This window comes from Perna viridis, chromosome 2 (assembly GCF_037379345.1).
Source record: "Perna viridis isolate PV_CMFRI_1.1 ecotype Kerala chromosome 2, ASM3737934v1, whole genome shotgun sequence".
NCBI classification, from domain to species: domain Eukaryota; kingdom Metazoa; phylum Mollusca; class Bivalvia; order Mytilida; family Mytilidae; genus Perna; species Perna viridis.
In genome coordinates, this window is record NC_142446.1 from 54,059,218 (window position 1) to 54,075,783 (window position 16,566).

The 16,566-nt window shown below is 32.1% G+C and overlaps 2 protein-coding genes across 3 annotated transcripts in view; both read right to left on the minus strand.

Annotated features, from left to right (window-relative positions):
* LOC148626043 (usherin-like) overlaps positions 1–16,566 on the minus strand; it is a 43,911-nt gene that overhangs the window by 19,298 nt on the left and 8,047 nt on the right. The window contains exons 6-24 of the mRNA XM_088569651.1: positions 16,265–16,447; positions 15,095–15,208; positions 14,272–14,441; positions 13,390–13,519; positions 12,743–12,930; positions 12,018–12,165; positions 11,247–11,561; positions 10,231–10,410; positions 9,424–9,574; positions 8,704–8,843; positions 7,834–7,970; positions 6,832–6,967; positions 6,092–6,391; positions 5,313–5,531; positions 4,488–4,679; positions 3,762–4,007; positions 2,350–2,562; positions 867–1,069; positions 100–308 (exon numbers count right to left, since the gene is read on the minus strand). Of these exons, the coding sequence (XP_088425777.1) occupies positions 100–308; positions 867–1,069; positions 2,350–2,562; positions 3,762–4,007; positions 4,488–4,679; positions 5,313–5,531; positions 6,092–6,391; positions 6,832–6,967; positions 7,834–7,970; positions 8,704–8,843; positions 9,424–9,574; positions 10,231–10,410; positions 11,247–11,561; positions 12,018–12,165; positions 12,743–12,930; positions 13,390–13,519; positions 14,272–14,441; positions 15,095–15,208; positions 16,265–16,447 (3,574 nt within the window). The remainder of the gene's footprint in view (positions 1–99; positions 309–866; positions 1,070–2,349; positions 2,563–3,761; positions 4,008–4,487; positions 4,680–5,312; positions 5,532–6,091; positions 6,392–6,831; positions 6,968–7,833; positions 7,971–8,703; positions 8,844–9,423; positions 9,575–10,230; positions 10,411–11,246; positions 11,562–12,017; positions 12,166–12,742; positions 12,931–13,389; positions 13,520–14,271; positions 14,442–15,094; positions 15,209–16,264; positions 16,448–16,566) is intronic.
* The window catches only part of LOC148626044 (cholesterol 24-hydroxylase-like), an 80,774-nt gene that overhangs the window by 11,326 nt on the left and 52,882 nt on the right, over positions 1–16,566 (minus strand). The gene's annotated exons all lie outside the window — the stretch shown is intronic.

The window sequence follows — 16,566 nt, forward strand, 5'->3', positions numbered from 1 at the left end:
ATGAATCTAAACAATTCTTAACATGATTTTTGAATATGTTAAAAATGACATATCATAACTTATTTTTACTACTTCAGTTTCTTGTATGATTTCACTTACATTTCAGAGCATGGCTTCAGTGTTTGACGAATCAAATCATACTGTAGGATTATTCCATTTCCATTCTGAGGGGGTTTCCAGTTTATATCCACTTCAGTTGGAGAGACTGAAGCCAGGGAAGGTTGATCTACCCCCTGCGGAAGGGCTTCAGCTGTTGTTACCATAACAGGCTCACTCTCAGTGCAATCAAAAATAGTACAGACTTCAATCTGAAAAAATAAAACAAATAAGAAACAAAATTAGAGAAACATACCAAATGTAATTATAGGAAATTAATGGTTCATTTATGATGCTTCAATGGTGTGTAAAAACCTTGACCATCACACATTTTGGACATGAGCATGCTTCATTGAAAACATGCCATGGTCAACATTTTACATGCCAATGAAACAACAAAAATAAAACATTCAATTCTTAATAAAAAGAAAAACACAAAACTTTAAGTCATTTAATCTAGTGAAGAGCAGATAAAAAACTATCATCCACATCTACATACCATTTCCATCAAACCTATAAATTTTCATTTAAATCAGCTGAATAGTTTAGGATGAGTTGCCCCTAGAAAATATCCCTACAAATCGACAGGCAGGCAGTGTTTTCCTACATATCCAAAAATCTTTGTTTGAAAGAATCATAATCATAAGTTAAGGCTATGTGGTAAATTTATCTTTTTTAATATTTGTTCAACTAAAGTCAAGAAAGTCAAGAAGATTCTTGAATCACAATGAAGAAGTAAATTAATTGACCAATAAATTTTATCTTCTCACCTTGATACTGTATACAGTATATGGCAGTAAAGTATTGATGATGAAGGATCCTGGCTGTGTCATTCCTGTGGGTATCCTTTCATTGATCAGATGTATGTAGTACCCTGTGATTTCACCATTGGGTTGTTGTGGGGCTAACCAGGATACTCGAAGAGATGTTTCACTCAGAACTGTTATCACAGGAACCGCTATTCCTTCTGGGGCTGAAAAAGGTATATATTACATATAAAATCATAAGCAATATACATTCTGGTGAAAGCTTGAATAAGTTTTTTTGTACATATAAGTAATGCTGTTCTTCAAAATATGGTTAAAATGTTTTTAAAATTGAAAAACTGAGAGCAAAGCTCATAAGCTTACTGAAGAAAATACACCTGCTCTCCCCAACTCAGTTGCTTTATGGTCAAAAGATAAAGTCGTAAAATAGAAAGTTGATGTTGCTTCAGTCTGCAATAAAATCCTTCAATTTGGCATACCTATAACAAGCTTGCATCAAAATATTAAGTAGCACTCCAGCTACGAATCATGCAAAATGTGATTCATGGGTAAAAAGCCTACATATTTTTATTTTTGATATTTTGTTTGAATTGCCATAGTAAACAGAAATTAACAGTCGGTTATTCATATACCCAGTGCTCTTAGGAGATAAAAATTATATAGCATGCACTATAGATTTCAAAATTAAGGGAGATAACTCTGTAAATGACACTCGAATACAATATACTCTATAAGATTTTCAATGTTGATTATCTCCTAAGAGCAGACAGATTCGAATACATATTTACACATTTCATAATATAGACCCATAAATTAACTTAATATCAAAAATAAAAATATGTAGCCTTTTTTGAGGTATATCACATTTTACAGATTTTGCATGATTCTTACAAAGACTACTACTTAAGTGATGAATAATTGCAGTGTACATTTGCAACAAAAAAGTTGTAGACAAACAGGCGTATGGAGGAAAAGATGGACAGGTACACTATGATCACTAAATATCCCTTGAAAAATGAAGACGTTTGACAAATATCAAGTTATTACAACAATAACATGTAGTTGCAGGAGATGTCATGCTAGAGATATCTCAGCTTGAATAGGAAATTGATATCATACAGTAACCATAATCACTTACAACATATGCCCCATCTATGTAAAATATGACATTGAAACCAAACCGTCCATTGGTAGCAGAGATTTTTGTGACAAAATATTCTTGATCATTCTATAAAGTGAAAGATGGCATATTCCCATGAAACGGGAAGTTGATTTTGAACAGCACCAAAAATCACTTGTAACATATGCCCCATCTATAAATAGCCACAATTAATCCATTCATCAGGAGCCCAGATAAATGCAACGGACGGACAAGGTAATTCTAATATTGTTCCCCACTCAAAGTTAAAAAAATCAAAATGATGTGGCAAACACTGGCTGTGCAATCTTAAAAATACAAGTGCTTAAAACTTTCTACAGAACTAACCTCCATCCAAGGTAGTAGCCTTCTTTGGTTCACTGATAATACTAGCTCCACCATGTATAGTGATGGTCACATACACTGTGTATGTAGTAACAGGAGTAAGACCAGTCAGGAGGGTACTATCTTCATCAGACGCCAGCTGTTTAGTGACATTACCCTCAGTACTATAGGCTGATACCTTGTATTCTGTAACTGATCCTTGTAAATCAATCACATCTGAAAAATACAACTCAACTTATTTATTGACCAATCAAATAGCATGAATATTTTTAAGATTAGAGGTCTTTCAAGGTTATTTTTTAACAGTATTCAATTTGATAAATGAAACTATATCCTAATCACTTTTAATTAATAACTATAAGTAGTAGTCTTTGTAAGAATCATGCAAATTCTGTAATATGTAATACATCACAAAAAGGCTACACATTTTTATTTTTGTTATAAAGTTGCTTTATAGGTCTATATGATGAAATACATAATTATTCATTCCAATTTTTCTGCTTTTAGGAGATAATCCACAATAAAAATTCAAGAGATTCCATTGTAGTTTGGTCTCACTAACCACTTCTAACGTTTCCATTACTTTACATGTTAAAAAAGTAATTTTCAAAGTCTCACTGTGAATTCCCAGGACAAATGACATCTTAAAGTTGCATACCGTTGCGAAGCTTGGAAAGTAAGGCTTCCAAAATCATTATACTAATGGTATGATGATCGTAGAAATTCTTCACAAAATTTACTTGAATAAGTAATACTGAAAATCCACATTTTGACCTTTTCAGCTAACTGACAGCATGGAGGCAAATTACTCACACATGTAAACAATATTCATACCCTTTTGTAGTTAATGACATATATGATTTTAAAGTACACATTCTCAGCTTTATTTTGACTACTTTTAATCATAATACACACAAATAATGCACTTACAATGCATATGTCTAGGGGTTCAGTGTGTTTTTGGTACTACATAGGGGGCTGGCCATTTGACCCGGAAGTAGTTAGTGAAACCTTTAGGGTCATTTACAGAGTTATCTCCCTTAATTTTGAATTCTACAATACATTCTTTATAACTAAAATCTCTTATAGATAGGGTATATATATATATATATAAAACAATTTCTGTTTAGTATAACATTTTAAACAAAATATCAAAAAAAAAAAATATGTAGGCTTTCCAACCATATATCACACTTTGCATGGGTGCCACTTAACAACTTAATTCCACAAAATCTGATTTATTCACAACAATATTTCTGACATTAAAACTTTATTTATGTATTTGAGAGGTAAACAACATATGTATTGAAATTAGATTCTAAATCAAAATTAAACTCACAATTATGAAAATAGTTTCAGCAATTAAAAAGTCTTAATAAGTATGTTTTCACATATTTTAAAACTTTGCATATTACCTGGTGTAGTCCACATTACTTTGAGTGTTGTGTGGTTGATAGGGACCAAAGTGACCTCAGCAGCCTTCCTTGGGAATCCTCCATAGGTAGTTACCTCCCTTGAGATATTACTGGTCAACTGTCCAACATCATTATAGACTGTTACCCTGTACACAAATGTTGTGAACAAAGGCATCCCTGAATCTTCATACAAGGTCTTAGTTCCTAAGTACACACTCTGCCAAATGTGGAAATTGGTAGCTGAAGCTGAAAATCACAAACATTTATTTTGCAAGTTTTTAATTTTTTAATTTTTTTTTTTTATTTAAAAAAAAAAGTTTTTAACTCTCAGTAATATCAAAGAAGAATATAAGAGTGACATTTTCACAAGTTTTCAAAAATGATGTCCAACTACTGAAAGTAGCTTAAATTAAAATCAAACCTATAAAAGTTAACTATTCCAAATATACACAAGCAAAATGTTCACATAAAATTCATGCAAATTGAGCATGAATATAACACATTTATGTGATTTTCATGTGAAGGTGTAATGCACATGAATTTCACATAAAGTCTGTACTTAAATTTATTTGCTTAATTCAGGTGAAAATTATGTAAAAATCAAGTAAAAAATATTGTGCCTGTGTAACATCTTCTTTAATATTCAAGTACTTGATGTACCCATTTTTCCAACAATCACCATGTATTAAAATGACTTCATATCAGTTTAAGTAAATTTAAGTATACCCTCTAAAGGTTGCTTCAACTTCATTCTAGACAATTCATATCTAATATTAGGTCCATTATTCCTGTAAGGTCCAGTCCATGCTACAGATATAATGGTCTGAGAGACCTCTATAGGTAGGGGAGGGTCCTGTCCCTCAGGAACCGTGGGGTCAGTCCGTACAGTAACAACAGTACTCTCTGTACAACCAGCATCTGTCAATCAAGAAATACATCTAAATGTCATATACCAGCAATCAATAGCTCTTTGAATAATGAATAAAGGGAAAATGGGGTTAGCACATTAACCATGACTTGAGTGTAAATATAAATACTAGGTAAAAATGCAGACAGATACCACTGGCAAAAAATCACACAAAACTAAATAAAGGCTAACTAAGACTAAAAACAATGTAAAAAAATCAATTATGCATCTAAAATGTGTAAAAATAGAAATTTATTTCTTCTAAAATGTATTCTTGTGCTTTCATGATGCTGAAGATGATAGTACCTCGTCAAGCAATTTAAGGAGGTAGACCTTAGGTAAGGACACAAATCATTTGAATGTTTGTATTCAGTATTTTACATCAATCTCATATAAGCATCAAAGTAACTTAGACTGCTTTCATTATGTTTCAAATGAAAGCTTGATAGGCTTTGGTGAAACTAAATATTATACAAACATATCACTGATTTCAAAAGTTATGTCCCTTACCCTTGGTCTATCTCCTTAATACAACCATGAAAAAAAAACTTACAATAGACTTTTAACATTTTCTTCCAATAACTCTAAATAAAAAGTTTTTTCTTTAAATATGATGAAATGTAAGTATCTATAATAATATTTACCTGTACAAGCAGTAACAGTAATGTAGTACAGTGTAAATGGAAGCAGTTCATCAAACTCCATAGACATGACACTAGTGTTTCTGATCTCTATCATGGGTTCTGGAAGACGGATGACATAATATTCCAAAATACCATTGGCCTTTCCAGGTGGCTGCCATGTTACCTCTAGAGATGTAGGCCCAGTGACCTGAACTGCTGGGGGTAATAACTCTGTTGGTTCTGAAACATTTTAAAACATTTTGAAATAATAATTATAGAGCTAAATGCAGTTGCAAGAAAAGAGAAAATTAAAAAAAACCATGTATTTTAAACACAATGTAAAGACAATGTAATACTTGTAAAACAAACTTAAACCTCTCATAATTGCAGAAGATGCCTTTTGGTTATAAATACACATGTTAGAATGAAAAATCTAATTTTGTTTACCATTTAGTAACTAAGAATGTTCCACCATATGGCAAAAATTAATAACTACATTTAGTTATATCTTGAATAACAAATTTGCATTAATAAAATCAGCAATAATTCATAAATTTCTAACTTCTAAATTATTGGTAACCAATTTAATTTCATAGATACTTATTTAAGTGTTTTCAGACATTATTTAGTTCCCTCCCTGTCAAACACAAATTCCATTATATAGGGACTTTTTTACAGAGATTTATTTTCACGAATTTTTCTTGCATATTAAATTAGTGAAAATAAATCGCTAACGAAAATAAGTTGGTTACAATGTCCTTTTAAAATATATTTTATATGAAACATCACAAAAAACCTACTTGCTGACATTGTTGTTACAGTAGCCCATTCACTGGCTAATGCTCCAGCATCATTTCTGGCTAATATTCTATAGTTATATGTTGTAAAGGGAGTTAACTCTGTTGATTCATCAACAAAAGCAAGATTCATTGATGGTAGGATCTGTGTGATAACTAAAGGATCAGATTGTGTCTCAGAAGCCTGGCGTTCAATGATGTATTCATTAATTAATCCATTCTCATGTTGAGGTTTGGACCATGTGATCATAATGGAGGTTGAAGTCAGAGCTGATAATTTAGGGGGAGATAATCCCTCAGGTACTGAAAAAAAATATTTAGATAAAACAGTATATTTAAGGCTAATAAATTGTGATAACATAGAGTTTTAATAGATTTTCTGAAGTAAGAACTAAGTTGAAATTATTTGACCAAAACTGAATTCACCTATGATCAACTATTTATAAAAAAAAATCCCTAATTTTTATATCATACACTATCATCCTGGTGTTTTTAGAATTGGAACTTAAAAATTTGATTTGTATCCTTTATAAATATTCCCATCATATCAAAGTAAGGCTAAACTTTTTCATAAGTACAAAATAATAGTGCATATAAAATAACATTCCTTAAGCCTGAAAATATTCTAAACTGTTTTATATGATGTTACACCATAAATAAAGTATTGTATAAGTAAATATTCGGACAGAATCACATTTAAAAGTGTTGGAGAAGATTAAATCTTTTTATTATAAGTAACTTACAATCTGGTCTAGTCCTAATAGTATTGGATTGACTACTGTTAGTACACCCTCCTTCAGTACATGCTTCTACGATGAAGCTATAGAGTCGGAATGGTGTCAAGTCTGGTATAGATACTGGCAGATCATCTATATCAGCCTGGAAAATATTCAAGTGTCGGTCTCTGTTAGAACAAGGCAGACGATTAAACATGGTATGAAAAGTGTAATTTGACTACTTGTACTGTCAGAATCAAGGAATAAGACAGGATTTGCCATATCATTTTAGAAAAAAATATTTTATCATTTCATTTAAATGCACTTTCAAAGGCAGCTAACTCTGTCAAAAACCACATTTTTTAACATTCCAATGAAAATTTTTCAAATAGAAAAAACTACCTTGGGTGATATTGTGTAGTCACCATGATGGCTTTTTGGTGTGCATGTTTCAGATTTTTCCAAATTTGCCTAATTCATACAAGTGTTCTTAAGAAGCACTGCAGCTAAGAATCATGCAAAATGTGATACATGCTTAGAAAGCCTACATATTTTTTATTTTTGATATTTTGTTTAAAATGCTTCAGTAAACAGAAAATAATGTGAATTTTCATAGAACCCCTGTTCATAAGAGATATAAATTATATAGAATATACTGTAGAATCAAAATAAAGGGAGACAACTCTATAAATGATACTAAAATACCATAGAAACCATTGGATTTTTAATGTGAAATATCTCCTAAGAGCAGACAGATTGGTATGAATGATTACACATTTCATCATATAGACCTACAAAGCAACTGAACAACAAAAAATTAAAATGTGTAGCCAAAATATGCTGCAAATCATATTCTGAAAACAATTTACTTAAATTTGACAACTACATGTACTTAGGATTTTAAACATCATGTAAGCCAAATTTCTGCCTTAAAAGAGTAAATTTTCACTATCAAAAGAAAATAACTAAGACAGGTTTTATTTTCTCTACTTTTCTTATAAAACTACAAGTCTGATTGTCTGTACTTACAGGTAGTGTAAACAATCCATTTGTATATATCTTATATTCCGCTATATAGCCATTGGTGATAAGAGGTGCCTGAAATGTTAAGTTGACATGTCTGGTTCCTACTGATACCACAATAGGGGGATCCAGTCCTACAGGTTCTAAAAAATAAATTACAAAATATTAAAACAAAGGCATTTCTTAGGAATCTTTCACTTTATCTTTTAAAAATTTAGAGACACATAAAACTGCTTACTACAGTGAAATCTGACTGAACTAAACATTCTCTAAAGTCTCTTTATAAAAGATTTGATCAATTTTGAACTGTGCAAACTAGGCACTTATCTAAAAACTCAATTTTTTTAGCCTGAGTTCAATTCAGACAGGTTTCAGTGTAAATGCAACTCACTGACAAAATAAAATTTACCAAAATTTAAAAAACTGATCAATAAAGACAAAAATAATGGTCTCTTCAGTAGCAGTTTTCATAAATATAATACAGGTGATCCTTACATATAAAAAAATCCATCAAATTTAATTTTATTTCTTACTTAGAAACAGATACAGACTACATAATTAGCCATTAGTTTTTCATTCTGTTATTGCACTTTTGATATAAAAAAATATATGGGTTGAACATGAAATTGGCAGTTTGCAAGAGTTATTGTTCCTAATATGGTTGATTAATGTAGGAAATAAATGTATAGTTTTCTCCAAAATACAGGTCTATATGCAAATATGACTACAGTTATGTACAAATATTGTGTTTTTAAATTAAAAAAGCATCATTTGTTCGGTAGGTTTCTCGCACCACAAATCACCTCAAACATTGGCAACATATGAGTTTTATATGGATTGGTAGTAAAATGTAATTGTAACTTGAAGAAAACTTACTGTCCTGTAGAGTAATGATCATGACCCAAGGTGAGTATGTATATCCATGACTGTTGGTAGCTTTGATTCTGAAGTCATATTCCATCCAGGGTTTTAACTGGTGTTTGGTATAGATGTAAGAGGTGGTAGGCCCAAAAATACTGTGTAAAGAAACAAACAAAATATAAAATAACAGGGTTATAGGAAAGCAGAAAGACAAACAAAACACATAATCACAGGAATTTAGACAAAAAATTAATACATAAAGACAATCGTACAAAAAATATATAATCACAGGAATCTAGGCCAAAAAATTACTACATAAAGATGATCATACAAAACATATAACAGGGGTCCAAATAAGCACTTTCCCACTGGCCAGCATTATGTTTAAGTTAAACAGTGCTTGCATGCTGGGCCACCAAATTTTTATAGTTTTTACTGTTCAACATATCATAAGGGTGAACTTTACTCTGGGACAGTTGAGTTTCGGCAAAACTTACCCACTTGACCAGTTGGACAAATTTTTCGATCACCATGCTTATTAGTATTTTAGGTAAAATTTGAAGTGGTAGATCATTTTAAAGTATAAACACCACGGTTTTGTAATAAGCAATTGATATGTGTAGTATGAACAGAAAAATTTAGATAACTTTTTGCCAAAACCTTTTGTTCTAATTATAAGACATTCTAAAAAAATTTATATATCACAAGCTCTTATCAATTAGAAATAAAACTTACTCAATGATGAGTGTTGAATTACTCCTGTCTCTGAACTGTAGGACAAAGACTGGAGCATCCTTAGCATTCTGTCTGCCAACCTGCTGCCATGTGGCTGTTACTGATGTAGAGGTCTGAGATACCAGAGTAGGAGGGTAGACACCATCAGGTGCTGAAATATAAAAAGTTTATCACCATGGTTATTAAAGCTAGTAAAATAGTTAACTTCAGAAAATACATTTTGTCTTCCTTTAATTGAACTACCAATAACTGATGAAATGTCGTCTTAGGTAGTTCATTGGACAATTGACTAGCCGATTTAAACTTTCTATCATTTAATCTAAGTTTGAAAGAAAGTTTAAATCTCTATGTCAGTTGTTCAGTGAATTTCTGAAGGAAGTTTGTCATATGGTTGTCATTTAATCAAGCAAAGACCAACTCTATTCCTTGAAGTTTACTAAATTACTTGCTATAAATCTTTTGTATAAGACCAGACTGATATCATTATGTTTACTTATATCAAAGAACTAAATAGTAATTTTTGAAAACCAGCATCACACTTAAGGTCAGTTACAAGTTAACTCATGATTAATATACACTGTCACTCTATTATTTTAAGGTAAGGAATCTAATTTACATAGAAATCTATACTGAAAGGCATACAAATGAAAGATGAATTTTCCTGAATCTTTTTTTTTTTTTTTTTTGGGGGGGGGGAGGATTACACATAGTTTTCGTACACCTGAATGTAGAATGTAATTTCTCAACAAGATTTCCCACTGACAAAAAAACCCTTCCAAAGCACAGTTCACTGGTGTATATACTTACTTCCTTCAGGCATATCAAGATCTACAAAGTTACTGAGTATAAACCCAGCAGTATTGGAGGCATTGATCTGTACACTGTATGATGACATGGGAATAACAGGGGAGATCTGAACCCATTCCTGAGATGTGGTGGTATTGTATAACTGTCTGGTCTCTGTTACTGTCCTGTAATCCCAATTACCTACATTAACAGAAAATAAATCAACATTTTGTTAAGACAACTAAGCTTCCATACAGCAGTCTAGAATTACTTGTTATTTTATTCTCATAACCATAGGACTTGTAAGTCTCAATTTATTTTTATCCACAATTTCTGCTGTTTAAAAGCATTCATAAAACTGAAGACTGATTTATATTTTGTTGGCTACTTCCAGGTACACCAATGTGATTCAGTGGTTGTCAAAATTTTCTATTTTGTGTGATTACCAAACTCATTTTAATTTAGAGATAGTGTCATATTTTTATCATCATATTCATGTATAAGAGGTTATTTGTTGACAAGGTTGTCAAGGTTACTATATAAACAACCACTTCTCATGCTTTTAAATAGCAGTTAGGGACCCATTCATGTGAATTCACAAGGTCACATGACAAGACTTACAAACCCTATTCAAACTTAGATCAGGTGATGATATATTAAATGCTATTTTGGGAGTAAGTAACTTTTGGCAGACTGGACTTTTGCTATTAGCATGTGATTTCCCCCCCTCCTCCATTCCAAAATAATATAACATGTTTGTTACCATTGTTACCCAAAAAAGTAATTTTCCACACCAATATCTTTGAAAATAAATACTGTTCAAACTTTTATTCTTACTCATCATTCAACAAAGTTTGAAGGAAATCCATAATACAATTAACACACTACCAAGTTGATGAAAAGTTATGACAGACAGATGCAGAGGTGGATGGACAGGTAAAAAAAGTTATACCCCTGAACTTGTTGTATGGGGGAAAAAGTACAAACTGACAGAAAGGAAACATGAAAATGTTTAATGTGTCCGTGTAAGTTAGTACCTGGATCTTCGTAGAAAAGTCCCGTCAGAAGTACTTTATAATGTATAATTCCATTGGACACATCAGGAGGGGTCCATTTTACATTGATTGTCCTCGGATTATGTACAATGGCTTCCATGACAACAAATCCACTAGGTGGAGCCTCCATAGTTCTGCCTGTAATCTGTCTACTGGATCCACATCCCTTTGAGGTACATGCTACTACTCTGAATGTATGTAAACTAAATGGTTCCAGTCCAGTCAAAGAATGGGTCAATAAGAGGCCTTGGTAAATCAACACTTCATTGTGATAAAGGAAGTAGGATGTTATATGCCCTGAAAAATATATTTTATCATTGCAAATAATACTTATCTAATCAATCTTTTACATAATATTGGATTCAACAGTATGGTTGATATCGTAAGAAAAAGAATTTTTTGTGTGACTAATTAAAAATGGAAAATAAGTACAAAACAGGCACTCTCCAGCACTGGTCATTCACTACAGTACAGAGACTATTACATGGTCTACATCAACACTGACAGTCTTACCACTAGAACAAATACATTAAAGAAAGATTAGTGACAGTATCAGAAAATCCTTGCAATTGTAAAAATAAGAAATAATTCATATTATTCAAAAGACCCAAATTATATATCATAAAAAGAGTTCAAAAATGAGTCTTGACCATTTTACACAAGTGTAAAATAAAACCAAAAAGTTAACTCTTTAAGATTTTTCCACTGTAAGTTACAACTGCCATTGAATTAAATTGATACAACATGACTTACCATTGGGTTGTAGTGGTAGACTCCATGTGATATTGAGTTCAGAGAAAGCAGGGGAAGTAATTACAGGTTCCTGTACACCATCAGGTGAGCTCTCCTCAGTTTTGGCTGTGCTGGGTGAACTCATTGTACATCCACCTCCTGTACAGGCCTAAATTAGACAAATAAATTTAAAATAAATAAAAGGTTGTAATTTTTTTTTCTAACTATGATCAAGTAATAATATGCAACAACTTAAAACACTCATGGCTGCAGTGTTCTAGGATTTTTCTGAAATTGAGGTTTCCTCGGGAAAAATCCATATAAAATCAACTTTCCCACAGTCAATGACTGCTTTCCTAACAAAACAAATCCTTACAGCATATGAATTTTTCAACTTGCCACGGGAAAGTGTAACTAAGTACCTAACTTTCCCTGACCCAAATTTCACTTGCCCCGGGTAATGGAAAATAGGAATCCTAAAACACTGGGTTGTAAAAACATACATATATTAACCATATTTGAAAACAAAGAGAAATTATAAAAGTTATGGTATTACTGGTAAACAAAAAGGATAAATGAAGTCCAACTTATGTTGAATGTTTTTTCTACTAAACAAACTCAGGCTCATAAAAAAACATCCCCTTGTAACAAATACAGGCTACAGGTCTGTCATGATCTTAGTCAATGTCTATATAATGAGTGTCCTTCTATATCTATATGCATTCACTACTGTATACTGGACTTACCCCAATAGTGATATAATACACCGTTCCTGCAGACAAATCAGTAACAACATAGTCAGTGAAGAAATCAGAGTTGTTATATACAGTGTTGCCCAGAAGGATAGGATACTGTGAAACAAACAAGACATATCTCTCCAATACACCATTCAATTGTTCTGGTTCTACCCATCTTACTTCTATCTCTGTTGTACCTATAAAGAAAAAATATCAAGTTTGGTAAATATAGAATTATTTAGAATCATGCCATATTGTAAAATCAGATTATAAATCTAAAAGTTTCAACTTTAAAAATAAGAACATAAGTGATTCTAAAATATTATCTTTATAAATTGTACTTCATAATCAAATTTCATGTTAACTTTAACAGCAATATTTTATTATAATAAAACAAAAATCTTACAGCGCAAACAGTGATAATTTTCATAGGAAAGAGTTGATCTTTTTTTTATCTATCAGACACAGATTCAAATACCAATGGAATTAATCAACTGGATAATGGTTTGATAGAAAGTTTTAATCAGTTCATCAAGTGATTGTCACTGAAGATAGGGAAAATCAATTCTATCCCCTGATCATCATCATTACATGCACTGTAATTATTTTTTTCTAGCAGGAAGTCTCCATGATCAGGGAAGTTTTAACATACACACCTAAAACAGAGAGTGTGGGTGCCTTGACAAATGTAGGAGGTAACTGTGCTGTACTGAGAGCAGCTACTGGACTGTTGGTACATCCTACTGTGGTACAGGCTCTCAAGTAAAACTGGTAGGATGTGTACACCTATAAATAAAACAATATAAAATATCAAATTTGCATGAAGGAAGTCTGTGTTGCGCTTAGAGAAACTTCTGAGCTGTTGTACAATCTTCTGTGGTACATCCTCCAAGATATGCACATAAACATTTTTCATATGATACATTATTCATAAAACCAGTATTGCACATCAGCACATAGAATGGAAAGACCATTTATACAAATAAATAGCTAAACATCTTTTTTTCCCTTTTCAATTTAAAATACTTTATGATGTATGATACAATATGAAATGTGAATAACACCATTTGAGGAAAAATAATTTCATGAATGACAACAAAGCCAACCACATCATATAAGTCTTATATTATGCAAATAAGGAGATTCACATCGATAAGATGGGTAATGGTTTTGTTTTTTGTAATTCCTAAGTAATTAACATGAATCTGCAATTAGCAGGTATGTGATTTTAAGGTGGAATCCACTGTAGGTAGTAATATATAGATTGCACTTATCATTCCTTGAAACCAGGGGTAGGTCCATGTGAGGGCGTAATGGGCTTACCCCCCATTTTCAAAGAAAAAAAAACAAAAAACTATCGTAATCTGCTAAATATTGCATTGAATATGGCAATTCATCATATTCATTCATTAAACATGTCATAGTCTGGTTTCTTTTTATACTCATTCTTGTAATTATACCACTCCTTCATAAAATCCTGGATCCCCCTTTGGTAATCAGATACTTTTTACAAAGATTTTATTAACACAAATTAATACCTGTAAATCAGTAATATTGATCATTCTTTCTCCACCAGTGTAAATCAGTTCACCATCCATGTACACGAAGTACCCAGTTATTATACCATTAGGTTTGCCAGGCTCAGACCATATAATTGTCAGGGCATCTATATCCTGTAAGGCTTGAGGGGCTGCTACATCTTCTGGGGCTGGAATATGAGCAAGAGTTTTACACACTGATGACAATGTACAATAAAGGTGAATGTGTATATGTCCAATATACATTTAACCATCCAATTTAAGAATCAACTGACATAAAGCTTTGCAATTACAAATACTAATGACTAATGTTGTCCATCATCAGTTTACTAAAATGTAAGCATAAATGCATGGATAGTAAATATATTGGGTATCCAGATAAAATATAAAAAAAACCGTACATCATTCAACTACAATTTATACTGAAATTAACAATTGGAATGAATATTTTTTCGACAGCCCAATTACATGTCAAAAACAAAAAATAAAAAAAGTAAATTGTAAATTCAGCAAAACCTGTCTTAAGGATGTTAGAGCAACAACCTGTCTAAAAAGACTGGTTTACACATCTCTTTGTAATACATTCCCTGTAAAATAAACTGAGAACATATCTACACTTCAAATAGCGAAAATTAGGCTAGAAAATATCTGGTAAGAATTTTTAAAAAAATTAAAAATAAAATCCTCCCACCCGCCCCATACTTTTTGTGAAGGTTGGATGAGAATCTACCGATTAAGTTTACTTGGCCTAATATGACCATGGTTTTGCTCTCCTTTGAAAGGTCACTTAAGACATGCTGGACTTTATGGAGTCAATAATTACCTTCCTGGTTAGTAAGTACAGTAACACCATTTGTACTTTCTGTACACCCACCTCCTGTACACGCCATTATCTTTACCGAGTAGTTTGTGTGTGGTATAGCGTTACTAATCTGTCCTGTGAACAAAAGTCCAGTTTTAAATTTCTGTGTATTTTCTGAAATAGGCTAACGCTGTCTATGCCCACAGGGTTACAGCAAATAAAATCAAACCAAAAATATAATGTCTAATACATGTAGTCATTAAATATGACTGGTATTTTAATTAAAAAAATCAACCAGAATGATTAGGCAATAAAAAAAGTTTCTATCTTTAACTTTATCCTTTTTCACTTCTTTTTACTGCCTAATATTTTCAAGGAGTAATCAAGAGAACCAAGGTTATAGCAGTAATCAAAAGAATGTAATCCAGGAACAAAGACCAGACATGGAAAACAGACACACACAACAAAGAACATACTAAAATCATACATACAAAATAACAAAAGCAAATGAGCAACTCAGACTCAACTAAAAACAGGGAGCATGGACCAGGTGCACTGGTAGGGTTAGCGTCCTCGGCTTTTCTAGAAACACCCGCCAAGTTGCTCATAAAAAGTCAAGTCCGGGGTAGACAAACGAGGCAAGGAAAACCATGACCCGTTGAATAAATCAGTTTTTCAGATGGATACACCATAACGATCCACAAGTTCATGATGACGACCATAAAACTTCTGTAGTGATGACTTCAATCTTGTAGCAACACAACCCTGTTCCAGAAACCTATTTGTTAGAGTTCTAGTGCGATATAAAAAGTCTGCGTAATTTCAAGCTATTGATGTGAAACTAAAAAATACAAAAAATTATCGGCAATATCCAATGACAACGTTATTTCAAATGGACTGATACATTGTCGATAAACAGAATACAGAATACAAATCTTGCCCTATCAGGATCACTGTGATATTTATGACAAGACTTCAAAATTGTTGTTATTCTGTATGCATTTCAATAATTTGGACAAAATGTTCATGTATTTGTCATAATTAAGAAAAATACTTGAAAAAGTTGGCCTTGTAATCATAATTATATCCAGAAACAAAACATTTGATAATCATGCAGATCTCATACAGTCATGATCACTTACTAGTTTGGGGGTTAATAAAAAAATATAACAGCAAGGATTTCAATTCTACCTTGGAATGTTTTATCTCCATATTCAGCTTCTACAGGTGGTATTTCAGGATGGTCTAGATTGTGGGCTCTAAGTATATATTTCTGTAGAAGACCAGAAATGACTTCTGGCTGGGTCCACTTGGCTGTTATTGCATAACCTGTTACTACTACAACATCATAGGGTGCTGCCACTCCCTCAGGTGCTATTACATAAAATTCAAGATCATATTAAATAACATTGTTTGAATTCAGCTGTGATAAATTTCCTTTGGTTGCCTTTAAGGGAAAAACTTTTTTGCATTTTTAAATGATAAAAAAAAGT